The sequence below is a fragment of the Embiotoca jacksoni genome, unplaced genomic scaffold (assembly GCF_022577435.1).
Source record: "Embiotoca jacksoni isolate LCO1_2020_lvr unplaced genomic scaffold, fEmbJac1.0.p SCAF_12, whole genome shotgun sequence".
Classification (NCBI taxonomy): Eukaryota; Metazoa; Chordata; class Actinopteri; family Embiotocidae; genus Embiotoca; species Embiotoca jacksoni.
The window spans coordinates 11819794-11832170 of record NW_027185252.1 but is presented as its reverse complement, the minus strand read 5'-3'; the positions used below and the strand labels follow the sequence as shown (position 1 = coordinate 11832170).

The 12377-nt window shown below is 38.5% G+C and overlaps 1 protein-coding gene across 5 annotated transcripts in view; it reads left to right on the top strand.

Annotated features, from left to right (window-relative positions):
• khdrbs2 (KH domain containing, RNA binding, signal transduction associated 2) overlaps positions 1 to 12377 on the top strand; it is a 61387-nt gene that overhangs the window by 21704 nt on the left and 27306 nt on the right. For all 5 annotated transcript variants that reach the window (XM_069144845.1, XM_069144846.1, XM_069144843.1 and 2 more), the window contains exons 3-4: positions 1415 to 1531; positions 6556 to 6702. In XM_069144845.1, coding sequence (XP_069000946.1) covers positions 1415 to 1531; positions 6556 to 6702 — 264 coding nt within the window. The remainder of the gene's footprint in view (positions 1 to 1414; positions 1532 to 6555; positions 6703 to 12377) is intronic.

Genomic DNA, 12377 nt, shown 5'->3' with positions numbered 1-12377 from the left:
TCAAACCTCATTTAACACTGAACCGTACCCCTTTCTGAAGCCCAAATTGCTCGCCATGGAGCAGCAGAGTGACTCCAGACATTCATTAGCTTAATGAAAACAGGCCACTCTTCTTCTACCGCCCAGCGGGCGCATTCCCGATGTAACCGCAATGACCATCTGCTCCCGAGCTCCCTGCCAGCTATAGGATAGTCCTGTCAAAGCCACTCCTGTGAAGAAAGGCGTCCAGAAAGGTGCCTTAATCATTCAGATCAGAGGACAGGCAAGGACAGTAGGGATGCTTTTTTTTGGTTTTGATTCATCTCTGCGTCCCCTGGCACCTCCCTATCCTGGTTGTAGCATTCACTCATGATGTTAATGACGTTCATGAAATAAGCTGAGTGAGCAGTTATTGGAGTTAAGTTGCAGCAGCCACACACAGCTGGCAGGGCAGTTATTAGCTGCACATTCACAGTGGGAGAGGCTGCTTTTTGAAAAGGTTAATATAATTTTAGGGTCGGCCTGTGTGTGTTGTGGTGGGCGGCTGACCACCTGTTCAGCTCCGGAGGTGGTCTCCTATGGTCTCATCCAACAGCAGGCATTTGGAAAGTCAAAACATGTATTAGAATTAAAAATTGTGTGAGATACTACGAACACTCTTAATACTTGTTTCAAGTTGTAATATATTCTCTTTGTTCTCATCGTCTGCTCGTATGTTTTTCAGAAACTACCCATTTAACTCCAGTTGTGTTATGAGTTTCACCTCTCAGATTAATCACCACTAATCTCAGCAATGTTGTGCCTGCAACAACCCAGAGCTACTTTTCTCAGTATGAACACTAGCTGGTGCACAGTGAGAGGCAAATGATAGTCAGAGCCCCGAGGCTCGAATCTGATAGTTTGTCATCTGGATAGTATTACTTAATTTCCCACTGGGAAGAAACTCATTATTTCTGACTTTATCTCAGCACTGACCTCTGGAACAGTCTCAGCAACGTTATTGGTTTCAGTCCATGTTTCTTTATTTTTTTTTTTTTTTTCTCAGCACGACATGGATGACCCTAAACGCCAATAAGATCCATGACTAGTAAGGGCACAGTTCAAGCAAAGGATGGACACATATGTTATGCCGGGCTGCAGATGAGGGTCGCTTTCACCTTTAATGTGCTACATACAGAGCACAATTATATTGATTTATTAGAGGCTATGTTACAGCTTTTTCCTCACATGATGAATGGTGAAAGGAATGTGAAATTATATTGATAATATACCTTTAAAAGATCAAATTCCTTTTACATCCAACACCTAAAGAGAGAGTCTGCTGCAGGAACATTTGTCCGCAAATATAAATAAGCTTTTCAGTTTTTGTCCTCTTAGTACATATGTTGGAAACATTGATGAAGATGTCTGATTGCCTTTATCTTCTGTGTCACAGTTTAATTTTGTAGGGAAGCTGCTGGGACCACGGGGAAATTCTATGAAACGATTACAAGAAGAGACAGGAGTGAAGATGTCCATCCTTGGGAAGGGGTCCATGAGGGATAAAGGCAAGGTAAGACAGGTATCGATTCATGTTGAAATATAGTTGTTTGGCCGGTCAAAGAGTAACATTTACAGAGATTCAATTCCAACAAAGCACAGTGGAATATTTTCACAACACCATCTGAGCAATAACTGAGATGAATAACACCCAGAGTAGAATTAATAGCTTTCATTTAACAAACATATGTAGGCGAAAATATGAATGTTTTTTCTGTGTTGTTTAATAGCATATTCTGTAATAGTCAATTATGAATGCAAAGTAATGAATCTCTTTGCCAAAGCCATTTATCCTTCTGACTTGTGGTCCCCCGGAGCCGAACTTATCCGAGCGTGTACGCAGACAGCCTGCTAGATCTGGTGTTCATGCTCTTAACAGGTCTCGGTGTGTTGCTATAGAGTTACATTGCTATTATTACTGTAGCCTTTGATTCACACATCTTGACATGACAAAAGACTTGCAGTCCTACCACCACTTTGGTGAAACTGGAGCTGCATTTCAATACATCAAGAACACGTCGAGGGTACAATAGGGAAGAAGCCGTCACGACGACTTTAAAGCGACGGAAATCAATATTTTTACAAAAATGTATGAAGTGACAGCGTGAAAACAGTGTGACAATATGAAAGGGTTTCCTTGTAGAGATGAATTTACGGAGCATTATCACCTGAATTTGCAGCTACAACAGCTTTTCTGTATACCTTGTATTGTTTAGCCTTTCAGCAGCAGCTTCACTGTTTCCATCTGTTTACAACAGACAGCAGTTTCGAGCAAAAACAAAGTTCTTAAACATTACTGTCTACCACTTGCTCGAGATCAAACAGTAGATAGACACAGTTACTGTACAGCTTATTAACACAGCGGAGCATTTAGCAGCTCCAGATTGGCGTTGATAGAGACCAAAAACAGAGCCGAAAATATAGTACATTTTGGATTTACACTCATCCAGTGGCCAGAAACACAACTCCAAATAAATTAATTTTATACAGTATGTTTTCTACAGCTTTATCCATCATGTACATATTGATGAACAGCTTGATGTACTTAAAATGGTCAAACTGACATCACATATTGACCCTGACATCCTTCACTATTTATTGTTACTTTTAAGATCCATCCATTAGCCATGATTTATCGGTTAGAGAGCCATGACAGAGACGAGCAGCTAACAATGAGCGAGAGGCAGGGTTACACTCTGGAAAAGTCAAGATCCTAATGTAAGACCATCGTGATTACAATATATACCAATATACTCTGGAGACCCACAAATCTCTCAGTTGAAGCAGAACCCATGTAATTATTTTTACAGAAACACAAAAAATTCCATACTTACATGCTTTAAAGCAGAAACTGATGATCATCAATAGTACTGCTGCTCATAGTTTATCTTTCAATCTGATGCACTTTGCTCCAGTTTCCATGGAGGCGCTGCAGTTGACTAAACTCCAGAACAGTCGCTGACAATCATCGTTCGGGCTGTGTGAGGAAAGAAGGGACTCTAAATCACAGATCTTTTAATCAATAGTAGCGTTACAGAACATACATGCTGACATGAAAGCAAACTCACCCAGCAACGTTAGTACTGCTTTGTTTCTGTCCTCACATGCCTGTTATATTTCAAACTCAAATCTTCTTTTGTGGTACTCTAGTAAGGCGTGATGAAACATCAAATATGAAAAAATTATGAAGACATGTGATTCTTTCTTACTTTTTTTAAAAGTAAGAAAAATGCTTTTCATTAATGATCAAGTCAAAGAGAAACTTGAGAGTTCAAAGATGATAACAACAATCATCCATGTTGGCTGAAAAATGTATACAAACTATTTATTCTTGTCCTTGAAAACATATTAGTTTATTTGTATGTACAACTGTATATTCAAACACTCATACTTTTTACCTTCCTGCTTCGCATAATGCACTTTATAACTGCGCTTGTCATACTTTACACCATAATTATAAGTTTTTTCCAGCGTCCAATCATAGGTTTATTGTACTGAAAGTTGCTGTTTTAACCAAATATCTTCTGGACGTCTTCACTTTAGGATAGGTCAACTAAAAAAAACTAAAAAAATCCTTCAGTAACTGCACTGTTTTGTAATTAGAATTTAATAACTCACATATGGATTTCCATTCAGACCTAATTGTGAGGCTGAAAGCTGACAGCAATTGAAGGCACTGAGACGTTTCTTTACTATTAAATTTTTGGATGTGCCTTGGCTGGTGCAGTAGTTCGTTTAAAATTTTGGCTTACAGCCACTAAGTCCATTGACTTTACTCGTGCTACAAAAACCTGTCTTCAGTGTGTTAAATTAAATAAAGAGGAACTAAAATGTGAATAACTGTCAGCGACATAACGGTTTATTTAACTGCATGCGCTGCTGAGGTTGTGATACTGCACTGAACACGACATGAGTCATTATGAGTTTTTATTATTTACTACATCCCGTCACTAACATAGAAATTCAGTCTGAGGAAGAGCATGCCGTATTGAGCCAACACAGAGGACAATAATAAACCCTTAAACAGTTGACTCTCAGCAACAATGGCTACGTAATGATCTAATTTAGCTTGGTGTTTTCTGTGACTGATATTGATTTTGTGCACAGTCTGAGAAAGTCTAAAAGATCGTGTGATGAGAGTGGCTCCCAAAGGTTAGGACTGAAAGGCTGGTTGCCACTCAGGGCGGCTGGTCTTGGCAGTGTCAGACAGGCACAACAACAAAGTCCCATTACAAGCAAAAGCACATTGTCAAGGCACATTTCTGCCACCTCATCCAGTTTCCCAGCAGGAAGGTAATATTTCAGATGTGGAAATTTTGCATTAGAATGGCTCACCTTCTCACATAAGATCTATGTATGTTCAATATTACACCTATACGGTGGTTAACATGGTGCTGAGTCATAGATTTAAAACAGAGGGTCCTCCTTCCATTTTCCCCAGCAGCCAAAGCAAACACTGCAGTGTTAGAGAAAAATGTATTTCTTCAATTTCTCTTTAAGCTCCTAAAATCAATATAGTTTAACATAACATATAATAATTTTGATTCATTAAACAGACAGGCATACTGAAGTCATAGCTACATGTGTGCTGCTCCCTGCGTTAAATAGTCTCTCAAACATTTCAGTGACAAAGTACTGAAACAACTCCGAGACACAATCATCTGCCCATATGCGCGTTTTGATCTGATCCATAATGACCTAGGCTTATCTGACAGAGTATGAGAGGAGTGCTGAAGTCTTTGGAGCGACTTTTAATTAAAACTGACTTCTCCCAGAGGGTAGAGAATGGCCCTGTGATGCAAGGACAAAAGTTTGAATCCCCTGATTGGCCAATGGAGGAAAATGCACGAGTGGCACTCTCACTTCTCTTCACAGCCACCATCAAGGTGTCCTTGAGCAAAGCACTCAACAGCAAACTGTTGCACTGTAGGATGAATGAATACAGGTTTAAAAAATTAAACGGAAGTCAGTTTTTATTGCGTCATGACTGAATAATCTCTACTTTGTTCAGGATGCAACAGCTGCACTTGTAATTGGTTTAAGCAGACAAAACGTCTCCACTCCAGGTCTGACATCACTTCTGACTGTTTGTTAAGGGTAGAATTGATTTACAATTCAGGTGGTTCCTTTTAAAACACAGTTAGCAGTAGCCCCAAGCTATATTAAAGATCTTTAAGCCCTTAAAGCCAGTGTGAAGCCTCAGGCAGGCCTCCATAGGGCCCGAGTTAAGACTCAAGGGTGATTGCACTTTTCTTGAAAGCTTTTGTTTACTGCAGTGACTTCAGTCGACTCGCTGTAATTTAATGCAAACTATCTAAACTGAACATTCGCTTTCATACATTCATAATATTTCTCTGCCTTTTTACTACATAGCCAGTGCTCTGTTGCTTTAAGGATTTATAAGACTGATGTTTGCTTTCATTTCATTGACAAAGGCCTTGTGTCGGTATATCTTCAAAAATGTGTTTCACAAAAGTTTGTTAATCAGCGAATGAATAAGTCATGTTCAATAATATTAGATTTTAAATCTTTATTGTTGCCATTTTTAATCCGAAGACAATCCTAAATCTGCATGATATGTTAGTGTGAGGATGACCTGAACACACACTGAGTAGCTACACTAAAACTGTAATTATCGAAACAACTTGGATTGCCATGAAATTCCTGGTCTACAAGGAAGACTCTAAATGGTCTATGTCCAAATATCTGTAATAACATTCACCTTTGTAAAAGTCAACTTGTTAAGGTATTAAACTAAGATGGTGAACATTGGGATACACCTGTGAAACATAGCACGTTAACATTGTCATTGTGAGCATGTTATCATGCCAACTGTAGCACTGAAAGCTGAAACCACGGCTCTACATAAATCTGTTCATGTCAGCCTGTGACTTGTAAGTCTGAACTGGAGACATCTGGGATTTCTTATAATTTCACACTTGGTGAAAAGACATGTCAACAAACGCTGAACGGAATGCACCACTGCTAGCATTTGCACCAAAATGAAATTCAACACTTACACAGTTGATTCAGATAATTTTGTATAGTTTTTTTTGTGTGTGGTTTCACTTGGTAACAAATATGAAACACAGCAAAAATAGCTCGTATTAGGAACACATTGTGTGTAATATGCCAACTCAGAAGTTTTTTTCTGTTTTTCCTTTTCTGACAACACTAATGCAGCACAAGCACATCTGACAGTTGTTACGACCGTTCATACAATTACATGGCAAACAGTTTTTTATGTCTCACATCATTTCTTTTTTGTAATATATACTAACGTTAAAACAGCTGAAACATCTGTACTATTTATCTGTATTGTTTTGTCAACACATAAAAACAACTGGCTTTCAAATAAATAACTTCATTAAAACATTACTATGCAGTAGTGTGGTCACTACATGTTATTCCAAACAAGCTTGTAGGCTATTGTGGTATTTATTGTCATATAATAATATCCTGAAAAAAATTCATGCTAGTTATTTTAATTTTAGGTTCATGGACTAAAATCCTTCACTTGCGCTCTTATTTTCACAGGAAGAAGAATTACGAAACAGCGGGGAGGCCAAATACGGCCATCTGAGTAATGATCTTCATGTTTTAATTGAAGTCTTTGCTCCACCTGGTGAGGCCTATTCACGCATGAGTCACGCCTTGGAGGAAATTAAAAAATTCCTAGTTCCAGTAAGTTTAATACTTCACCTGATTTTATTACTAATTTTTATTCCGATGTCGTATGCGGACACCAGCTATGACTGCTGACTTGATCATTTTTCCCACAGGCTTATTAACACAAAGCAAACAGTTTCTGAGTTTACAGTATCCAGGGTTTATTTACATAAGAGGGAGATAGAAGCATGAAGTTTTTCTCTGCTGCTCTACACTACATGCCCTTAGTTACAAATGAAAAATAATGTATTCAGCAATTAAAGTGCAGTATGGAACAACTTGCAAGACTCAACTTATAGCCTGGAGAACTTGGTTATAATTAATGTGCATGTTGTGTACTCTAGCTGAGTCTAAGCTGTAAATATTAATCAAGCTTTGCAAATGTGACAAGCCTAATAGAGGAGTTGTGCTGCATGATTCTTTATGAAGTTCAGGCTTCTTCCTATACCGATCCAATGTTCTTACCAGGATGCCTGCTCACTGGGCAAAGAGGATGATGATACTGCATCTGCACGGAGCAAAACCAAATTCAAATTACTCAAAACTGTCTGCCAAACAACAAGTAGGGAAGTACAGGATTATTAATCTGGTCCTGAGGTTTCTGTGTGTTAGTGTTCAGAAAAAATACCCAAAATGTAAAAATGTTGGGAAACATTTCATAGGAAGTCTAGTAAACGTTAAAGGTATTTGTTTTCCTGTTTGCAGGCTGGTAGTTTAGATTTACTGTAACATTTGTAAAGTAAAGATGAATGGGAAACTCTGAAAAATACTCACCGGATATACAGTATTTTTTCTTAGAAATACTAGTATATCTAATCGTCCTATTTGCAACCTGATGCACTTTGCACTGAGATTCACACCTGCTTGTAGTGTCAGCTTCTTCTTACTTACTTCTCAGGTCTGCGGGAACTTTTAAAATATATGTATGCTTTTTTTGCTTTTCTTTTTATAAACCGCAGTATTATGTGATGTTTGTCCAAGAATATAAATGTATTGCTGACAGAGCCTCGGCTCTTTCTTCACTGCAGTGGCTTCAGAAAAGATGAGGTATTGTAGTTTACAGAATTGCAGCCACATTTATTATTATTTATTATTATTTAGAATACACTGAGGATGGAGCTGTAATACATGCATTCATTCAATAAGCACAGACAGTTTAGGCCAGACAACAGTCTATTCTCAATCTTTTGTGAAGATCTGCCAGCAGAACTAATGATGCAGAGTGACTGAGGAACCAATTCGATAAGATTTAATGGTGAAAAAAATTACTCGATGAGAAAGAACTGTTTGCCAGTTCGTGGCAGGTGGATGGGAACAATAAAAAAAAACCATTTCATGCTGATTTATTATTACAGATTCTTATCCAAACTGCGAAATATTAGGAAAAAAATTGTTTTCATTCATTTTATATGTTCCCTCCCTCATGGTGAGACAAAACCCCAGATTATTAAGTGTGATCCAGAAAAAATTAAGTAGAAAGATAGAAAGCATAATTTTGTCCCTATCCCGCTTGCAGCATCTCCACATGTCAATAAAAACACAGAAAATAAAGATCATACCATTGATTTTATAGCACATGCACGCTGCCTCAGGGATCTTATGGATTCGCGAATAAACGGCACATAATGTAACACAACGGGCATCTGTCAGTATCCATAGTGACAGATGTTTCCTGCCTCTGGTGGAGAGTGCCAAGTGCATCCTGCTGTTTGCCTCTTTTTTTTCACTGCTGCACTAAGCATTAAGAGTTGTGTTGTAAAAGTCAGGTTGTCAGAGTTTGACTTCTACTGAAGCAGAAAGGTGTGTTTACAGGTTTTTGGGGTGTACTTGTGCATATGTAGAAAAAAGTGTATAGAGACTTTCATGGATACAAAGGGAGGAACGTGAAATGTGATGATTGGGGTCAAAAAATACAAGTCATAAAATGAAAAATCCTCAGCTATGTAGGCTGTTCCTGATCTCCGCTTGAAGCTGCATCACACACCTGAATCTGTGACTGAACCATCAGGGCTCATCCTGGGTAATATCAGCACGGAGTTAAACAAGAAGGAAGGAGGAAGAGTTAAAAAAAAAAAACAACAACAACAAGACATCAGTTTTGTTGTCAGCTCAAAATGTAAAAGCTGAATGTAGCAGTTCTCAATAAAAAACAGAGACTGAATTCATGATCCTGCCACAAACATGTCTGAGTCAAGCCAGCTCTCCCCTGAGGAAAACTCCCACTGCTCCGGCAGTCAATCTACCCCTGCTGGTGCAACATTATGCTTTTGAAACCAAACTAAACTCAACATGATGCAGCAGACAGAATAACCTGTAGCTGTCTCCCACAATGCCACAAGTGCAGTTGTTACTTAGACTGCTGGTTGCAGCTGAAAATCGAAGTATGTGCCAGGACATGAGATACGAATGAGTGCAGCACTCATTTCTTTCTCTTGCGGATGGGTTTTTTGTAACAAAAAACTCAAATGTCCTCCAGTCCTCAAAGTGAAATTAATTTTAATATGCATCATCCCCATGATGTCTGAAAATAAATGTCTTTCCTGTATAATTTAAGATAGACGTCCTCTCACTGAGCTCCCACAGAGCTTGAATCTACAAAAGGGGAAATGTGAATCCACAATCTCCTCATCTGATGCAAAACAAAGTCGTCTTATGTGGTTTGTTGACATTTCTTCCGTTTAAATCTCAACTATCCATCACGTGAATAAGCTGTGTGGCCACTTCCAATTGGAATTCCAGCTGCATTAATTAGTGTATGTTTTGTAATTCATTAAGTCCTGAGCAGAAATAGAGCACGCAGGCCACCAAGGAGTACTGTTTTTCTGAAAAAGCCATGAAGCAAAATCTGACAACAGAAATCTGTGTTGTGCGCTCAGAATTTTGCTCAAAAGAAAATACAGCAAATGCAAACTGGAAATAATCAGTGCTGCTGTAAATACAGACTAAGAGTGAGAAGTAGTGGAGAAGGACAAGCGATGCTGCTCTCAGCTGGATGAGCTGGTGGCCTTCATCCTGGGCCAAATGGCAGCGGGAGCGTTTTGGCAGATCGAGGGTGACACAGATGCTTGAACATGATTTGTGGTAGTAATTTGCTTTTGAATAAAGTCAAACGAGAGTCAGACAAAATATGGTTCCTATTAAAACTGAGTCAGGTCAGCTTGGATTTGCTTTCTACGCAATTTATTAGGTCCATATACGATCCCAATGAAGAAGCCTGAAGACCAACTAAAGATCGGTCGGGGGTCACAGAGCCAAATACTCTGCACCATCGTCTTCATCATAGATTCAGACTGTGTTGGGTGTTCGTTACAGTGCAGGACTAACTTTATGTCGGATTAACTTTGAAAGAATTTGTGATGTGAAATAATTACATTCTTAAAATGCATGAGCAGTATGTATTACTCTCTATATATGCAAATTTCAGGTGTAGAAAAATATCACATTTCCACTTCTGTCCATCCAGCTCTGATATTTTGTGTATGAGAGTTTTTTCTGAAGCATCTGTCTCACCATTGTGAGGTCATCTGGGTGGATGGGTATTATATGAGTCCTTTGAATCAGCTGATCGAATACGAGATTCATTTAAACACACATTTAGTTTGTTCCTAAAGTTTGAAATCAGTACATTCACATCATACACCATGAATCTTCTTTGTCTCTATATTATATACTATTTTCTGAGTCTTTGCCACTGTGATAAAAGTGATCAGTCCCTTACAGAACAAAAAAAACAGTTTCCCATGTTTTCCACATGTGATCACATGTATGAAACATGATTATCACATGTTGCAACATGTGATAACATCGGAAAAATATGTGGAAAGGTTCTCACATGGGAATCTACATGGGCTTCAAAGGTTACACCATAAAAATGTTCCAAAACCACCCATGGGCAAAATACATGATTTACATGTGCACAATCACGTGTCACAAACTGTGCTGTTTATGATAAATTATTGTGTATCGATAAATGTATCTATCCTCCCTGTTTAACCATAACAGTCACTTGCGCTTGTACCATCATAGTAATCCAATAAACGCCATATGATTTATTCGGAAGTTGAGATTGATTTGTTTTCTTTGGCTGTTTATTTTTTTTAAGATTAGTTTTTTGTCTGAGAACTATATTTCCTCAGTAAAATCATATCACGGGTCTCACGGGAGATCTGGCTTGACAACATCTCTTAATTAAAGATTGAATCCACTGAAATTGATGGTTCAAAAAGGCAGTGTTTTGTGTATTTTTGTCAGAAGAATATGAAAGGATGCAGAAGCAGTTCCTTCAAAAATGGTCCTACAGCCAACAGACTCATATCACTGCAATACAAGACTATATAAGTCAATGCAGCCAGTAACAGAGAGACGTAGCAGCAGGTAGAGTCAAACACGAGAGTGATTGGTTTCACCACGCTCCATGTGTTGACCTCTTACAGTCTAACTTTGGCTCTGTGAAGGGCATCATGTGTGTACAAGGTCACACATGGTCAGAATTAATCTCAGTGAGCAAACAGTCTGTGCCCGAGGAGCCTCAGCATGGGCTTTATCTCTGTATATTCATGTTAACGCCTCTGTCAACAGTCAACTTTTACAAGCTCCGGCAGGTTTGTTGTGCTTTGGATGAGCTGCCAGCTTCCTAATTAAGAGCTGTGCTAGTCTCCTTCAAACCAACAGAATGCTGAAGGCCTCGTTAGTTCATTAATAAGAGGAGTACATGTGTGCAGCACATCAAATGTTTTGAAACTCTACCACAAGGATTTATTTTTTTCTCATCTTCGGTGACACACGGGTGTCAGTCTCTAAAACCTGTTCATCACATGGTCCCTGTATGACACATATTCTATTTCTGTAAATGAAGAACAACGTGACATCCTCCGCATCTTATTCTGCCCACTTTCTTGATATGAATAATGATGTCTGGGGTTTGGTTCCGACTGGAGACCTTGTTGCATAGAATTTCCTGTCACATGTCTGCAGTCCACCTAAACAGCCCAAAAATAGCTTAAAAAAAAAAATAGATGTGACAAGATTAGTTGGTTTAGAGATCTTTTTTGTCTAATGTTTTTCTTCCATAAAAATGAATTTAATTAATTAATACTTAAAAACAGTAACAGTGCATATTAAACATCTGGGTGAAGTTAAAATTAAGCAAACAAACTTTTGAGTAGAGGAAAACTTTGCCCCTTTTCTTAGATATTCTGCTGGTTAGCACGGTGGCCTTTTTGGGTGGAGTTTGCACATCATGCAACATGCACGTTAGGTTGTACTAAATTGTCCGTAGGTGTGATTTGGAGCACGGATAGTTGCTTACCTTTTTGTGTTGGCCTTACGATGAACCTGCAACCAGGATCTGACCAGCTTTTCACCCAATTTCAGCTGCTATAGATTCCAGCATCCTGTGACCCTGTACAAATAATGAATGGTTAAAAGTTATAAGTGCGTGGTGTATGCTGAATACCTACTAACATTATCAAGCTTAAATTAAGTTTCTGAAGAAATATATGAATATATTATGATTACAAGAAGAGTGTGATTACAGATTTGATGTCTGATAATGAGCCTCTAAAAAGGAGGTTACATTTCACGAAGTTTCAATTGAGATTTTTCTGTGTTCACACAGAACTGTTTAAATCTGAAGATCTGATTGCATTCAGTGTCAAAATTAGGTGAAGTTGTAATATCCTCATGATTAA